We start from the raw sequence: 17251 nt of genomic DNA on the forward strand, positions 1-17251 counted from the left end.
TCTTTTGCAGCGTGAGACTGCACCTCTGGATTTGAACTTTAATGGAGCATTGGATGAAGAGGAAGGCGAGCCTAGTGACTATAATGACGGAGATAAGGAAGATTATCTGACTGACTATAAAGAGTCAGAGATTAAGGACTAGTCTAACGAAAGTAACAAAGACCACAACGGGAATTGTGTCGAAAATGCTACAGATACTGATCCGGTCTTTTCTCTCCCGTCTGGCCTTTGGTTACATCTATCTGAGGCCATTTTCTAATTATCGATGATCTTCTGGACGTAGCAGGAACCCACTGGAGATATGTCTGCATCTGCTATCATCCATTTTAGAGCCGCTTTAGGTATCCACGGATCGTCCTTGGCTTTTCATTCGGCCCATGCTTCGTCATCCAGACCAGCTGCCCTTGTGTGGATCGGCCGGCTCCTATCCCTCAAATACGCCGTCCTTGTTTATGCCTACGATATACTTAACCTTGCCTGGCCTTGTCAGATAACTTATCTGTCATAACCTGACTACATTTCGTTTATCCGCTGCAAGTACCTACTGCAGGGCTGCTACGCACCATTTGGAGAGCTGATTGAACTGAAAGCATTCGCAAAGTCTATCGTAAAACGAGAGGGAGTGCCAGGCAACCTAGCCTGGGCCCCTGACGGGCGGTCATTCACAATCGGTGACGACAAAACGGTCCGGCTATCAGAGTTTTGTGAGATTCATCATAAAGCTGTAAAAGAAGTATACGAGCAAGTAAGTGAGATGCTGTTAGGGTCGGAGACAAATATCGACGTTTCCCGCCATTCGAGATGATCTGACATTTGGGAAAGCCGGCTGGTCGTTCATTGACAAAATTGAGAATAATCTGGTAGATATATGGAAGACGCTACTCCATAGGCTACAGAAATCGTCGTTTCGTGGTACACCTTTCACAAAGTCGGGACACTGGAATGCAGAGACTTGCCATAAGTATCTCAGTGCTGGTACCGAGTTCAGCAAGTCCGCTTTTGCAGCAATTCACTTCAGAGCTGGTCTGCCGGGCCGGAGGACAGAGGTAACCAGTATTCGATACCTGAATTCAAAGTTATCCGTACGCAATGTGGTTTTCTATGACGGGCAGATGATCCTTGTTATCAGTTACAACAAGGCTCGTGCTTCAAACAATTACGCTTTCTACATCGTTCGCTATGTTCCTACAGACCTCAGCTTAAGCCTCTTGAAGTATCTCGCTATCGTTCGACCGGTCTGGGAATTTTTAGCCAGGGAGATGCAGACAGTGCGGCATGACAGCAAAAACTTCTTTTTCTTAGACCCTGGTGGCAAAAGGAAGCATCTATCACCCGAGCAAGCTTCGAGTATATTGAGAAGCAGAACTCAAGACCTGGTCACGCCATGGACGTTGTCACTGTACCGACAAGCTGCTTTGGCAATCGCCAAGAGGTATCTGACAAAGCTGGTTGACAAGGCAAATTTCTACTATCCTTCCAGCGCGGCTGATCCAATACGCATGTTTGCGGCGGGAGCAGGTCATCATCCTCGCATGCTGCTGACCACATATGCTATTGATCGAGCTCTTCCAGAAAGACTCCAACCCGAGCTCTTAGAGATGTATCGTCGACTACCAGATACGTGGCAAGAATGGAGCCGAAGTTACTACAAAGAATGCTGCCTTCAATTGCAAGGGTCTATCAAACCAAACACTAGTGTGGCTCACGAACTCTGTCAAAAAAGACCAGCAGAGCCTGATGACAAGGACCGGGCGTCAAAGAAGCTTAGGACGAACAGTGATGGTTCTTGTTACGAAAAAAACGAATCCAACTATTCTGACGGATTTCTCTACAATTCTGAGTATCAGATTCTGATTTGTATTGCATGTGAATCGATGGTCCAACCTGGGCAAGGTGCGTTTTACAGGCACCTGAACAACACTCACCGCATCACCGGACTCGCTTGCAAAGCTTTGATAAAACGCTTCAACACGTATGAACTTTGCCCGTTCAAGAAGCTCGTCATCCCTCGTGAGAAGATATCACCGATCCCCGGATTGGCTGTTCATACTGCGTTTAAGTGTAATGTCTGCGTCAAAGTCTTCGGAACGCCACACTTCACATCATCCTCAAATAAGATCAGGGATCATCTGATCATACACAAATTAGGGATTTCGCCAATGAGTGCAGAGGAACAGGGAATGTTTCAGACATGTCGGGTCCAGACGTTCTCCTCTGCTAGGGGCAAAATTCGATATTTCGAGATCGAATAGGCTCTGGTATATTTAGTAGGTAGTGTTAGATCAGAAATATAATTACCATATCCTAGTACTGTAAGATATGCCTGGTTCCGAAGACAACAAGCTGGAGGAGTCACTTGAAGGCCGAGCCGCACCGGATGAAAGGTGACGAACTGCGACTAACAATCGAGCGATTTCTGAGCTACGAACTGCGGCCGGTCGAGGTATATGGCAGCGGAAGGCGGATAGAAAGAGGCCATACCGGCCTATAGAGGGTCTTACCACGTACGGAGGCTACATCTGCACCTGCACAGAAGGCCAATGTGACTATTGTACGCGGCGGGTCAGGAAGATACATGATCACATGCCTGTTCATAGGAAGAAGGCCTCTAAGCATACAGACGCCATACTTCTCTGGGGGGCATGCAAGCTCCAGAAATACTTCACGGCCAAGGGCCTCATCGACTACTTTGTAGTTAAAGAAGATCTATCTCTCCCAATAACGGGAGGGGTGCTAATAGGGTCGGGCCTGGCCACGGCGTCCGCGTCGCAGAAGGAGGGAAAGCTTTTTGAAGAGCTAAAGGCTAACATCATCCAGGCCTCGCGCGACCTAGAGAAGGAAGCCGAGATTGTGCAAGATGTCGAGGCGTCACGGGCTGATCGGGTACCCTGGCTTGTCCATACTAGGTTCCCTACACACCTGTAGGGTCTCCACGATGCCGAGATCATATCGTCGTATGCATTACCAAGAAGCGGGGACGATAACGATAACGACGGCGGCGATGGTGGTGATGACGATAACGGTAAAGAAGAAGGCGGCGCAGTTGATACGGACGTAGATCTCGGACGCATTCTTGCCGCAGTGGAGAGTATACTCAGAGACGCATATAAGTTATACAGCAACAAGTCATCTAATCACAAGATAACGCAGCAGCGTGCAAAGAGGCTAAGCAATTTCCGCAGCGATCCGCAGCGACAATAGCTATATAAATAGTATAAAAGCTAGCAAGTTCCGGAGCTTCAAGAACAAGTTATCGCTTACTTCCTACTTCCAGATCATAAAGTAGCTGTTAGCATACTATTACTAGGTAGTATGTTGAGAGGATGGCCATTTCACAAGAGAGGGTGAAAGCCATGTAGTGCCGCAGGATATAATCAAAAAGACCCCTCTACAACAACAAGCTATGGAGGACATCATCAGTGCATTGCAGATGCAAGACAAGGCGGCAAAGGGGAGGGGGGCGCCAAGTTGCTACTTCTGTTACAAAGGAGAAGTTTAGCGCCAGGGAGCAGGTTCAGTTCGGTATGGGTGAGATCGCGGTATCTGAAGAAGTTGAGGATGAAGCGGATCTTGCGTACCTTGCCGGGATGAGCAATTATAGTTTCCGGACATTTAACTATAGCTATGCCGGCAGCACGACCTTGACCGTGACAAGCTCACTTCAACGTGCCTATCGAGCGTCTTAAAGCTGGCGGTCTCTGTTTCGGATTGATCGAGTGCTCTAGAGTAAGCGGCTCCCTGCCGTATCGAATACACAAGCTCAAGGGCTATTCAATGCTTGCAAGAAGGTACGGTTTCGTGCAAGGCCGGCTGCCAAAGAAGATGGAATCACCGCGGCCGCCCGTAGGCTGCATAACGACCCAGAGCTACAGTTGAGCGTCGCCCTGGTCAGCGGGATGCCATGCTGGCGACCATAGGTCCACGTGCACCTGAGCAGGTCATCGTCGTTCTTGCAACGGATTCGAGGAAGACATTGGTATTCATGGTCGGAGCCACCCTGGCGGGAGCTGAAACAACCATTTTGATCCTTCCCACTGTAGCCTTACGTGGTAATATGCTCGGGCGCCTCGATAAAGTCGCACTAAAGCACCATATCTGGCGCCCAGGCTCGAACAAATCAGCCCCCATCGTTGTTGTATCGGCCGAGCCAGCTTGTACAGAAGTGTTCCCAGAGTATGCCAACCGACTGTCTGGCTGACAGCGACACTGCCACCAGTCTAACAAGAGCTTTTCTTCGAGCACAATAAGCTCGTGCGGCCGCATATCGTCCGAGAGTCAACAAATCGTCCAGCAAGAACGTGGGCTAGGCAATCCATGTGAGCAGGCAGCTTGTCTTGTACAGTTTTGCTGGACCCGGACAGACCTGTAGCAGCAGACAAAGAGGCCATGCAACTGTATCTTTTGCAGGAATACTGCTCGCGCGGGGTCTTGAGCCAATTCCTTGATAGCAAACCTGACTGGCGGTAGTGCATGGAGGGCGATGAGCTCTGTAGCGTTTGTCCCAAGCATCATGCGCAATGCCGACCGCCGAGGTGCTCCGTCAGGACCAAGTACGTGATGAAGAATTGAGTCGGTATGAAAGAGATCTTGAGACAATGAAAGGCTGCTGTCTCTATTGCCGCGTAGAAGGAAAATTGTTTGAGCATATCGTAACAGCTTGTGCTCGACGTTTTGATTGGATTCGAGCTAAGCAAAAAGCACTTCGAGACTGTCAGAGCAAGAAGAAGGAATGGGTGGACCGGCACGCTGTGTGCTGGAAGTGTTACCAGCCGCAAGAGATCTGCCGAGCTGCGGATCCAGAGTACGAAGGGGACAACTCATGCCAATACCCAGATATGGTAATGCCTCTATGCTTTGGCGCATTTAGTCGACCAGGCCGTACTAAATGGTTCTTGAAGCATATTAAACAGTCATTCAAGACATGCCAGGAATACATGTTGTGGCTTGGTAAAGGTGCCTCTTTAGGTGGTAGTCGATGTGTAAACGCCAACTCTGTAGCTGCTCTCTTACTGGAAGAATTTGGGTAGGGAGAGGAAGGATAAGTAGTAGGATGATTATTCTAGCACTTTATTAACTTAATTTATATAATGCGTTTTAGAAAGTCTATTGCTTTCTTATTATGATATAATAAATTGGAATAAGAAAAACAGCTGGTTGTTGTGTTAAGTGTCTGTGGTGGCGCCTTAAGGCTTCTACACGCGGCTGTAAGCACGACTGTATTTACTGCAATAATAGTTATAGCTTAGTCATTTACTTTATGGCATAGCGGTTAGGTACGACTGGTAGGGATGGAAGGGATAAGTAGAAATCCAAGTAAATATAAGCAATTTGTGATGGTTGGTTCCCAACTGTGGGTAAACTAAGCCGTGCTAGGTTTATTGTTGGCAGATTGCGTAGGGCGTGATGCTGAGCGTTGTCGAAGTGTCACGTCTTTTAATGGTAAATTCAATGCGTCTTAGGCTTGATCAATGTGAAGAAGTTTCATTGATAGCTGGTGAGCTCAGATGTATGGAAGTGCAAATGAATTTGTCCTATATACTAGAAGCCTTCGTGGGGACCGATGGTATGTTGAGGTCGGTCCCTTCAGGACCGATATAGTTTATGCATCGGTCTGGGAGGACCGTTGGATGAGAGTCTTCGGTCCTTATCCTTGTTGGTGGACCGAAGTGCTGGGAAGGTCGGTCCAGCGTGAGACAGTGGGCCTGCTTATGTGATTGGAGAAAAGTAGTGAGGTACCCGCGACATATCCGCTGGGGTCGTAACACTTCTCCCCTTTAGGTCGTAATACCAGAGCTCGTTTCTGAACTTATGCAGCAGCATCCTTCCTGTTTTATTACAGCTGAATAGAGGCATAATCCCAAGCCATATATATATATATATATCACCTCTTTAGTATTCCGGGAAAGCTTTTACGTCTTATTCCGCATATTAGTCAGGTCCTTCTCGAACTCACATACTGCTACCACCCTTCACCACTAACTTGCCCAAATCTCGTAAAGTTTAATTGATATCCACCGCCCCCAAGCACGCCTGAGGTCACTTTCTGTAGGGGTACCTTAATAAGGTTTAACAAACAAGCAAGGTTATGATGAAAGCAATAGTGAGTTCATGCTTTGACAGGGGCCTGCTGCACAAAGGTTGAACTCAATCCCGCCGCATTGTTTAATTTTCGTCGGTGCCAACCCAGGCCTATTCAGCCGGGATACGAGTGCCAATTTCGCCTCCCGATACTAAGTTTCATAGCCTAGTAACTCTGCTAGGGGTAATAGGAAAACTTATAAAAGCGCTTCGTAGTTCTGTTTTATAGAAATATAAACTGAAGTTTTCCTTACCAATCTGAAGCTATATCTTACACAATACTGGTTTCAAGGTCATCGAACCGTGAACATGAGGGGACTGATGCTCTTATTTGCCCTTTCCGTCAACGCACAGTGCCGCAGACAGAATGCTTGTCGCGCTGATGGAGGAGTTGCTCCTCCAGGACAGAATTGCCGTCCGAATACAGACGTGAGTTCATGACAATATGTTTTACTACAGACTGACCACAAAGATAGTATTGCATTCGAGGAGCATGTGGTGCCGTAAGTGTCACGCATCCTCTAGTGCTTGAGATTATTGACAATTTGACTTGACAGGGCCAAACTTGTCGAAACACTCAAGAATGTGATGGCTGGATCCAGTCCAACTGGTATAATGTGAGCGATGGATATGTTAAGTTGTATGCTGTGAGGCTTTGCTAATCTATCTATAGAATTGCTATGTTGAATGCGTGAGTAGTGTTCACTTGGGACAATGTGGCCTCTGGAGCCTGGTACTGATGGTCACTCCAGTGTACAAAATAAGTAGCATCCGGAGTCTAAAGCGAGCCTGGATCGAGTAGGACAAAGGGACGAGATAGTGGGTTAGAGCTGATTACCATACTGTATATGATAAGCGACTGCAACAAAAAGGTTCTTCAATCCATATCTCCTTTAAATAATCAATTGATTATCAATCAATCACCAAATATGCCAGAGTCCAAACAACTTGAGACCATGACTTTTACAGTCTGCCATTGCCAGGCATGGCATCCGGTCAACGCGCCTCTCGCATCCTCCTTCAATACACTGGAGGACATAGAGAAAACCTCATTATCATTGCCCGCTTTGGCTCCTGTTATAGAATTGATGATGTGGCTGGGCCTCTTGTTGGTCAGGCCTCGGCTAACTTGGAAGCATGATGATGAGAAGCCCGATGGTCGATGAAAGACCTTTTGGCATGTTGAAAGAGGAAGGTTGAGGCCAGCTGATGAGCAGAGCTGTCAGCCGGTATGTGTGCAGCTAGGTTCACACTGCAATTGAGGCAGCCAAATCATAATGATATTGACTTTTTGCGGTGCGGCTGACTGTAGTAGCCGATTAATGTTTAAGCTTTTGGAAACTCTAGAGATGCCTAGAGGGGCCTATCCTTACCTTGTAGATAACAAAAACAAAACATGATATAGTGGTGATTTACGAATCAATTGTCGTCTCGAATAATGCTGACACAACTCAGAGTTGTTCTCTCTAAGCACCTAACCGTCTTTGTATACGGATCTGTATAGAGCTTGGACTTCATCGCCTTCAGCCGTAACATCTTCCTAGGTTGATCGATATGTAGAAGTATTGAAAGATATTTTAGGAGTTCCATTAACTATATCGTTTCTCCCCCCTAAAACTGAAACGTCTAATTGCTATCTCACGGGCCTTGTCCACGTGCTCACAGTAGTCGGTCATTATCTTTGAGTTTGGTTGTTATCACCGCGCGTTCCCTGCATTACATTACAGCATCAAGCTGGGAGAAATTGTACTAACCAAGACACAAGTTGCACCCTGGAATGCTTTGTGGGTTCCCGTGGCATTCTACGGTGAAAACCTCGACACCCCGCTTCGCAAGGGTCTGAGCAGCTTCTTTGTTCGCATCCCTAGTAGGGCCACGAATGCGGTAGACCTTGTCCGACGTAACTAGGTTGTTAATGACACTGCCTCCCTGTAGCCCCGTTAAGCCAACGACAGCAATGAGGGGCGCAGTAGAATCAGATGAGATGGTCATGGTGACTTTCGGTAAAGCAAGAACACCGAAGTGGGGATGAATGATTTTGAATAATTGGCCAGAGATCCGTGATGCGGGACCTGGAGGAGATAAAAAAGATATGGATCAAAATTCAAGTCATGATCATGCTTATTCATTGGGTTCGGCTTCTACATAAACGCCGGACTACGGTCAATAACCTTTTTTACTGCTCGGAGATTTCGGAGTCTCCTGATGTAAGAAACAGGCCGAGGGCGCTTCTAGCCGGCACGACTAGACTCGCCGATGCAAACACCGCTTACGAAAGACACCGGGACCCGCCCTGGTAGTGCTTAATAATAGCCTGAACGGAATTGAGGGGGTTCTCACAGATAGAATCGGTACCCGGAGACAACCTTGCTTCATCAGCATGAGGAATAAGTGAAACTAAGGGAACGAAATCTTCAGACCCTCCCAGGAGACATCCGTAGTTGTAACCTAAAGTCTAAACCTGCGACAGTCAAATCTTAACCAAATTATCAATGTCTTTAGATAGACTGATATTTGAGTAGAAATCGTTTTTGTCTCTGCAGACCTGAGAGCTTTTAGCGACTCTGTGTACACTAAAAGCTCTGGTTATTGATCAACTGCTGGGTTGATGAGCATGGGAAAATTACACACATTGTAGATGCAGCCAGGGGATAATTGGATGTGCGATTACCGCCGCATTGATTTCTTGAACGTGCGCTTAGTGAAATCGAGCGCTCTTTATTAAGCGGGGGTTGGGCTTTTTGTAGATATCCAGAAATGCCACGTCGTGCACGAACGGTGAGTCATTGTTATTCCGAGAAACTACCCTTTATCACGGCATTTGATCGCCAACAGGTCTATCAGCACCAACCCTACTTCTATTGCAAGTGGGCATACTATTGAATTGTCAGCATCTGGTGAGCCGTAACGCGGAGGTTTCGATTGGGGAAATAAACCCCGCCAGCTCTGTCCGCTATAGTTGCTGTAATATCAGATAGTGGAGCCCTAGAGTAAGAATGATTATGTTGTCCAAGTTTTGCTCGGTCGAACCTGGCTTACTCAAGCCATAGATAATTGGCGGAGGCTTGCTGAAGATGGAGGGATACTAGGTAAGGCGCGCGATACAAGAATCAATTATCAAGCCTATCGACTCAAATAACACTCTCAAAGTAACACATTTCAGGTAGCATACCAACTACCCACACAATAACCCAAAACAAATACATGCACCTCAAGGAAGTGCGCCAGATCCCTCGGCCGTGTAGCATTCATTCGTGATCCTACGACTTGTGTGCTTACCGTGAGTTACGAGACTGCAGGTGTCGATGATGTTGGGTTTCAGCGTTGTAGTCCTGATGATGAGTCGCATTGAATGCCGAGGACGATCATCATTCGAGAGAGATAACGTAAGCGGGCTTGGATGAGAGTCTCTGCCCGAATTACTGGGGACGCAACTGCATGCCAGGCTCTGAAAGATAATCTACTTCAAGACTAGGAAATTCGTTTGACGATCTCCTGAGCTATAAAGACTACGGTCTAGAAACACAAAGTTTACTCAATTTTTTCTGCCCGAAAAGATTTATTTCGCATCTGATAACTACCTCTAAGATTTGTCTATTTCTTTGTCAAATTATCTCTCGCAATGTCCAGACACGGCGAAATTTTGGATGGAGTCGTCCGCTACCCTCCAACTGGCATAAACGTTGTGATCGTAGGTGCGGGCCTTGGTGGCTTGCAGGCAGCACTTGAATGCTGGAGAAAGGGCCATGAAGTCCAAGTTCTCGAAAAAAGCAAGACGATTTCCGAAGCTGGTGAGTGAGATGACTCACTGAAGTTTGACACGATCTAATAATTCAGGTGACATTATCAACTTGAGTCCAAACAGTTACTGCGCGATCAGACAGTACCCAAGGATGCTGGAAGAATGGGATCGATTTGCACACGACACCGAGACGTGCTTCTTTTATCCCGATGGCAAAATAGCTATCCCAAAGTCGGAACAGGAGTACAATCTTCCAGGAGTCGCAACTCATGCTATCTGGCCTATCCGAAGTAAGCCCATTGTCAGTCGGCGAGATCTCGCTGTCATGTTTAGCGAACAGTGTCGAAGACTTGGCATACAAGTGAGACTTGGCGTCAACGTTACCTCATACGTCGAGAATGTCGACGGTACTGCTACGGCGCTCACCCAGGATGGCCGAGCTTTCAGTGCCGATGTGGTAGTCGCCGCTGACGGCATCGGCTCAAAGAGTTGTAGTATTACCCTGGGCAGAACTTTGCGGGCCGTTAGCACGGGGTTTTGTGCTGACCGCGTCTGGTACTCTACTGAGTATATCAAGGATGCTCCGGCGTTGCTTGGGGCCATCAACAAGCTTGCCCGTCCGCAATTACGTGTATACACTGCGTAGGTGCGAAGAAGAATTTCTTTGAGAAAAGACTAACGTAATGACAGTGATAATCTGTATGTCATGTTTTTACTTTCAAAAACACATATTTTTCTCGGTATTACCCATAAGGTGATGTTTACTTACTATGCGGATGGACAGGCAGCAGACTAATGTAGAGCAGGATGACGGCACCGCAGTAGAATCCTGGTCCTCTACCATAGAGCCGGAGCAAGTGGCGCAGGCCTTTCCTGACAGGAACAATTGGGATCCAATCCTGATGGAAGCGATTCTCAATACGCCATCTAAAACTGCTGTGCGATGGAAGCTTTGCTGTCGGAACCCGCAAAATCGGTGGTACTCAGACCGCGGTACCATTATTCAAATTGGTGATGCTGCTCACAGCTTCATTCCATCCTCCGGAACTGGAGCTGCAATGGCTCTCGAAGACGCAATGTCTCTCGCCGAATGTCTGCGACTAGCTGGCAGAAACAGAATTCCTCTTGCTACCAAGGTGCACTCACGCTTGAGGTAAGACTTAACCGCTAACAGAATGGGTTTGAGCGCGTCAAGGCTGATGTTGATCTAGATATGAGCGTACTACGCTCCTACAACACACCGGCTTCCTGAACAGACGCCAGCTTCAACGTGATATGACCGAAATCGTTAAAGATCGCACAATGCCATTGCTAGTTGGCAAATGGGTTTGGACGCATGACGCTGAAAAATATGCAAGGGAGAACTTTAAGAAAGCGGAATTGTCTATAACAGCGGGTGAGGCATTTGAAAATACAAACTTACCCATTGGCCATAAAGTACGGAACTGGACTATTGAAGAAGAAACAGAAAAGCAAAATTTGGCAGAGTATGTAGACGACCTGAAGAGTAGTGGTGATTGGGGTATAGTTTAAAAAATATTATACTTTATCTTAAGTATTATTATTATATCATATTTAATCCTAACTGTTTCTTGAACTATATTTATCTTCAACTTATATTTCTTTAACGTTTACTGAGTTATCTTACAATCTGATCTAATCTATTACTAACTTACCGAACCAGCTTCAGTCTATTAACATTTATAGTCTTTCCCTGAGCACTAAAACTTTCTTTTCTCAATTTACCTTTTTTCCCCTCTTTTCCCCCTTCCTCCAAGACTGGGGAAAACATCTTCTTTAAGCTTATAGATTGAGGCCACTTGTTCCATTGGATATTGAGGTTTAAGTCATTAGCTGTATGACCTGCTGAGACTTAACATTAAGGTTATTGTGTTCTTTGGCATAGTGTATAACGCCTTATCTTATTATCTTGCTTTGTAGCCTTAGGCATCACTTTACGCGTTGCTGCAGAGGCACGTTGACTTTTCAAGAAGAAATGATTAACTAGATAAACTTAAAATGATAAAGCTAGACAGGCAAAACAAATGGATATCTCACGAGGCTTTACGCAAAGTTGAAGAACAGCGGAAGCGGCTCATGAAAGATGACCTGCCTAGTTGTACCGGTACATTCTCTCGATCCCACGGCCTCCCTTGTGCCCATCTTCTCAAGGCTCTACAACAGCAAGGCCAAACCCTTCACTTGGAGCGTTTCCACCCGCATTGGTATTTGAGCCGTCCTGGTTTTCATCAGGTACTATTGGAGCCTCGACACTGATCTAATCGAACAGCTGCCGATTCTACCACAAGTAAATCGCAATCGAGCACTCAGAGAGAACCAAGTGCATTCGAGGCAGTTCAGGCAGCAGCGCAGCCAAGAGCACGACCTACATGCAGTAGATGCCACAAATCAGGACACAAGATGACGTCAGAGGCATGCCCTCAACGGCACGAGGGGATTTTGTACTTGTCATCATCGTCAACACAGGTAGGAGCAATGCCAGTGGTACTCTCGCCAGCATTATCCGGGGAAGCACGACCAGCAGCAGCAGTATCTGCATCTGTATCATCTTTGCAGGAAGGGGAACTGCTGGAAGACCCATCATCGGGATTATCCGGACATGCTCGTTTTGGTAGGGATGATACTAGCTGCATTGTCGTTAGTATAGAGACAGCAGCATCATCGGCAGCGTCACCAGCAAATTTATCGACACAGGGAGGGAAGTCGCCAGTAGCATCATCTTCAACAGCACCAGTGGAGCCAACACTAAGATACGATGACCCACAAGCTATCTATCGGAGATACGTCGCTGCTCCAGATGCTTGGTATAAGGCGCAGCCTCATGGTAGCGTCAAAACTAACCAGCAGTATCGGAGTGCGTTAGGTCTACCTTTGCGGTATGACAAAGCAAGCTACTAGTGGTGTCTTGACTGGAAGCAGATGGGCAAACTCTGTACGACACCCACCGGACCTAGAGATTGGAGTAAGGAAGAGATGATGGCGTACCTGGATTGGAGTAAAGCAGAAATGATTGGGTGGAGGCTCAGGTAGCGGCAGAGATGGAAAGTAATCCATCTTCTCGCAGAAGAGGCATGCGCGACATCTTGAAGGCGGCTGAGAATGATGGAAAAGAGCAGCAGGAATTGTATTCAGCTTGATAATTAGGAATTCATTGCAGTTCTAAATCTCGGAATTCTGAAACCCGCCAGCCTCAAAATTCGAAATGCAGTTGTGGAGTTGTGCCAAATTGGGAGCTGACATAATCCGCACGTCTGCGTTTGCAGAAGTGGAGAGACGCCTAGGCGTGTCCCTATGGGGCCCCGGCTATTATGTGCCGTACTGGGTCGTCGGAAACCCTTGCATTCTGGTAGAAATAGGACAGCTATCCACTGACTCGTCTAGAACTGCTCAAAGTGGGTAGCGCCAGCGGTTCCCGACCTCCTTTAGGACATTCGTCCGTATCTTTTGGTTTTCGGATTAGTGATGTTCATATTCCAGCACTAGCTTGTTGCTCCTTGGGGCTTATCGAGTCAACGTTATTTCAGAAGGTTACTATAATAGAACCGACTCCGATTATATACGTGCTCGGATGCTACGCCCTTTTGTCGGGGCTAGCATTTCCACCACGCAAAGAGGTACAAGTCTGATGCTATAAAAACCGACAAACAACCCCGAATTTTGATACAGAAATTGTCAGCAGATCATCCGTATCATTTACTATAGATTTCGAGAAATTATTAACCACCAGACCCATCTCTAGATTATATTAAGGGTCTCTCGAGGATGTCCTTTAACCTTACTTACCTTATCACGGGGGCAAACCGCGGCATTGGCCTTGGCTTCGTTGCCTTCCTCCTTCAACGTCCACAAACAACCGTTATCGCCGCCGTGCGTAACCCCTCGCACCCCTCCTCTCGAGACCTCCTCTCCCTTGCCAAGGCTTCTGGTTCAAAGCTCATTCTTATCAAAATCGACGCGGCTATCGTCTCGGATGCCACTGACGCTGTAGCGATTCTGCAAAAAGACCACGGCATCACCGTCCTTGACATCGTTATCGCTAATGCAGGCATCTCCTGCTCTTCTACCCGTACATCTGAAATTACATTTTCTTCCGCGATGGATCATTTCGCTGTCAATGCTGTCGCACCCTTGTTGCTCTTCACCGCCGTCGCTCCGCTACTCAAGTCCAGCAAGAACGCTCCTCATGGCCCGGTCTTCTTAGCAATCTCGTCGTCTATCGCAAGCAATGGTGCGGCTGATGTGTTGCCTGTTGATGTGAGCCCCTATGGCGCCAGCAAAGCTGCCTTAAATTGGTTCGTGCGGAGGCTGCACTTTGAGGAGCAGTGGTTGACGAGCTTTGTCATTCACCCTGGCATGGTTCAGACTGAGATGGCGGCTAGCATGGTTGCGAAGCTTAACGCAGACCCCAGGGCTCTGGGGGCTATTACTGTGAAGGAGAGCGTTGATGGGGTGGTGGCTGTGATTGATGCAGCCACTAGGGATAAAAGTGGCCGTTTTATGAGCTACGACGGTACTGTCTTGCCTTGGTGATTGAGTTGTTAATACACCCTATGATGGAAGCTCGAGACTGTTTAGCTCAAACACGAGATAAATATTTTGGTGTTTTATGTATCAAGGTAGCTACAATTTAGGCTTATAACTTTAGATCTGGATCTCCATATGTTTGGCCTCGCTTACTAGTCATTAATGTCAGTTTTAGAGGTTGTAGAGGTGAACAAACCATCTGTTGAATATGTGCTGGAAGACTTGACGGTTTCCCAGCTCAAGTTCAGGGTTCAGATTAAGGTTTGTAGTCCTGAACTTAGATCGTAGGAGTTTCATCTAGGACATTCTAGGACTCAGGTCCTAGACGGGATCATCCTTACATGTTACAATGAACAAACTCATCACCATAATTTCAATTAAACATATGTGTCTTTTGCGACGCGAAAAACACTGCGAAATTCATGGACAAATGAAAAGTGATCCTCTGACCAGCTTCGGCAGTGGCAAAAGGTCTCCGGAGTACGGCGAAGCGGAGAAGTGATTAGGTTACACCAGCGCCTCTACCGGCTCTAGGTTTAACCCCATACTAAGTAACCCACTTTGCTCATTTCCGCTCGGGGTTTGAGGACAGGTGTGGATGTGCGGAGTCTGGATCTCCGTCGACTACCATGGTAATTACCTAACAAATGCCTATCTTCCCGGTTGTTGCTCTATTTGTCCGCATACCTAATGGCTAAGAACTGATGGAACAACGACGCAGGACGAAGTCGAACAGGCGGAGGAACTGCTCAACGTCTTCTTCCCGCCGCTGCCAACAGACATAGAAGAAGAAAGCCCGCGACCACGGTGCAGAGAAGTGGCCGTACCGAACCTCACGATGAAGGAGGTGGAGAAGGTGATGGAAGCCAAGCCGTGGAAGGCGCCCGGTCAAGACGGACTGCCAGCCATGATGATGATGTAATGTATAAAGGCCACGCTGAAATTAGGGATATTTGTAATAAGAACGGGTCGACAAGGAACAGCACTCAAATTAACTTCCATTAGACTCAAGCTAGTTTCATAAATCTTTTCAACCCCGAGGTACAAGTGGTCTTACATTCTTAGTCGGTGTGATTACGGCTTTTGTGGAAATGAGCACGAACAAGGGCGGTATGACTTAAAGCTCACCCTTGCAGTAAAAATCACACATGGCTGGTGTGATCTCCCGAGGATCCGGCCATCGTTTTTGTAGGTACGCCATCATTTATTCAGTACTAATACAGTCATCGGCGCGATGGGTGGGCATGATATTCTACTAGGCGAGATCGCAGAAGCAGAGGATTACGTTCTCATAGGCAATGCTGAGGAAAGCAACGACGATGGCATCGAAAACTTTGCCGGCACCAACTTTGTCGACGAACTTTACACTGATAGTGACTTTGATGAGCACGGCGTGAAGGCAGCTCTTGAGGCTCAGACCGCAAACAAGAATGACTTTAATATTGATACTTCCGAGGGAAACTTTAGGATGAAACGTCAGTATGCGAGCTTGCTGTTCCCCCCAACTTCTCTGTATTAATAATGGCGGTGCCTACTCCAGCCGAAAACTTCATATCACGAACGAACACGCTCGATTTCGATGCAGCCCAGGCGCTCGAAATGTTTCAATGAAGATACACAATAGACTACGGAAGGAAGGCGTCCGGGTCCAAGGTTGCTAATCCTGAAGATAGATATTTCCCGGTTTTTCACCTGGATATGATAGGCTCTACGCCCAATCACGAGACGGAGCGGCTTCTTCGATAACGTCAATTTTACCCTGAGATACTGGCACTCATCGTACGCTGGCAAACCCGTCTCGACCAGCCTGCCTTTCGATATTCGTAACCGAACCTTTCGGATTGCAACTGCAGCATCTCGTGAAGTCTGGTTCATCGTGATGCATCCAGTACAGAGCCAGATGGATGACTTGTCTGGGTCACATGGCCACCGTCGACAACGGCAGAAGGCTTCCCGTCAAAGCAGCGCCGTCGAGCGACACCACACCAAAGCTCTTGCTGAATACAACATCGAGGTCTTTATGGATAGTGAGCTGTTGGGCAAAGTGGTTGAGCCATCATGGGGCTTGAACGACCGGCGTACATCGAGTCTATCGTATGACAAGTGGACAACATTCCAGACACTCTTCATGAGGAATTGGAAGACTTTTTTCCCGAAAATCACTGATACGACCATTTCTGGGTGGATAATGAGCCTGCTTTCCATACGTATGACTGCGGGGCTAATATTGAGATTGAAGTCAACGAGGAGCTCAAAGACCTACCCATGGAGACACGTCTACGCTCGAAGAATGAAGACGACGATAATACGGATTCAGGATCTGATTCATACTCTGATTCTAAGTCTGAGTGCGAGCCCGAGCCCGATTCTGAATTTGACGCAAGTAATGCGAATGCTACAGATGATCATGATGGCGGCAATAATGGCCAGAGAGATAGCACAGGCAATAGGGACGAAAGCGTCGACGGAGGGTAACCTAGCCGGCCCCGAGAATGATCATGATATCTACCAAGAGCACCTATATAGCGATGGACTTGAACATCTCCGTACCGAACTAGAGAAGAAGTACAATATCGACAACATCGACCAGATTTCCTACGCTTTGGCAGCGGGCGTCAACTGCATCGAGCGTAACTTCTTGATCCGAAGTGCTTTTCAGCAGGATGTCGACGACGGGACATTGTCGCTCCTAGCAGACGCCGGACCAACCGTCTCTAATCATGCCATTCGCGCGTGAGGGCCATCGCATAAGAGCAGCCATGTCGCAGGATCAGATTGCTTTCCGGATGGAACAGGTGGTGACCAACAGACCGAGCAGGCTTGAGCGGGGCTATCGTCACTTCTTCAGTGTCCTCCGTCCCATCTTTCAGCTCATGCGATTCTTTT

The 17251-nt window shown here is 47.4% G+C and overlaps 8 protein-coding genes across 8 annotated transcripts; 6 read left to right on the forward strand and 2 right to left on the reverse strand.

The window, feature by feature from the left end:
* Positions 1 to 1259: 1259 nt before the first annotated feature.
* Positions 1260 to 2252, forward strand: FPRO_16036 (uncharacterized protein; the record flags this gene model as incomplete). The annotated part of the gene is made up of 1 exon (XM_031225136.1): positions 1260 to 2252. One exon carries the CDS (start codon positions 1260 to 1262, stop codon positions 2250 to 2252), a length of 993 nt encoding a protein of 330 aa, XP_031090325.1.
* Positions 2253 to 2583: 331 nt separating this feature from the next.
* FPRO_16037 (uncharacterized protein) lies at positions 2584 to 3201 on the forward strand (the record flags this gene model as incomplete). Its single annotated transcript, XM_031225138.1, has 2 exons — positions 2584 to 2883; positions 2926 to 3201. The coding sequence occupies 2 exons, from the start codon at positions 2584 to 2586 to the stop codon at positions 3199 to 3201; spliced, it is 576 nt and encodes a 191-aa protein (XP_031090326.1).
* A 3244-nt stretch (positions 3202 to 6445) lies between these two features.
* Positions 6446 to 6773, forward strand: FPRO_16038 (uncharacterized protein; the record flags this gene model as incomplete). Its single annotated transcript, XM_031225139.1, has 4 exons — positions 6446 to 6507; positions 6555 to 6581; positions 6636 to 6695; positions 6752 to 6773. 4 exons carry the CDS (start codon positions 6446 to 6448, stop codon positions 6771 to 6773), a joined length of 171 nt encoding a protein of 56 aa, XP_031090327.1.
* A 1021-nt stretch (positions 6774 to 7794) lies between these two features.
* Positions 7795 to 8070, reverse strand: FPRO_16039 (uncharacterized protein; the record flags this gene model as incomplete). Its single annotated transcript, XM_031225140.1, has 2 exons — positions 7795 to 7827; positions 7885 to 8070. 2 exons carry the CDS (start codon positions 8068 to 8070, stop codon positions 7795 to 7797), a joined length of 219 nt encoding a protein of 72 aa, XP_031090328.1.
* Positions 8071 to 9700: 1630 nt separating this feature from the next.
* On the forward strand, positions 9701 to 11353 carry FPRO_16040 (uncharacterized protein; the record flags this gene model as incomplete). Its single annotated transcript, XM_031225141.1, has 5 exons — positions 9701 to 9869; positions 9916 to 10462; positions 10511 to 10574; positions 10627 to 10973; positions 11032 to 11353. 5 exons carry the CDS (start codon positions 9701 to 9703, stop codon positions 11351 to 11353), a joined length of 1449 nt encoding a protein of 482 aa, XP_031090329.1.
* A 908-nt stretch (positions 11354 to 12261) lies between these two features.
* On the reverse strand, positions 12262 to 12560 carry FPRO_16041 (uncharacterized protein; the record flags this gene model as incomplete). The annotated part of the gene is made up of 2 exons (XM_031225142.1): positions 12262 to 12468; positions 12516 to 12560. The coding sequence occupies 2 exons, from the start codon at positions 12558 to 12560 to the stop codon at positions 12262 to 12264; spliced, it is 252 nt and encodes an 83-aa protein (XP_031090330.1).
* Positions 12561 to 13603: 1043 nt separating this feature from the next.
* FPRO_16042 (uncharacterized protein) lies at positions 13604 to 14371 on the forward strand (the record flags this gene model as incomplete). The annotated part of the gene is made up of 1 exon (XM_031225143.1): positions 13604 to 14371. One exon carries the CDS (start codon positions 13604 to 13606, stop codon positions 14369 to 14371), a length of 768 nt encoding a protein of 255 aa, XP_031090331.1.
* A 1228-nt stretch (positions 14372 to 15599) lies between these two features.
* FPRO_16043 (uncharacterized protein) lies at positions 15600 to 17102 on the forward strand (the record flags this gene model as incomplete). The annotated part of the gene is made up of 3 exons (XM_031225144.1): positions 15600 to 15840; positions 16605 to 16836; positions 16892 to 17102. 3 exons carry the CDS (start codon positions 15600 to 15602, stop codon positions 17100 to 17102), a joined length of 684 nt encoding a protein of 227 aa, XP_031090332.1.
* Between the last annotated feature and the right edge of the window lie 149 nt (positions 17103 to 17251).

The sequence above is a fragment of the Fusarium proliferatum genome (assembly GCF_900067095.1).
Source record: "Fusarium proliferatum ET1 genome assembly, contig: FPRO_scaffold019, whole genome shotgun sequence".
NCBI classification, from domain to species: domain Eukaryota; kingdom Fungi; phylum Ascomycota; class Sordariomycetes; order Hypocreales; family Nectriaceae; genus Fusarium; species Fusarium proliferatum.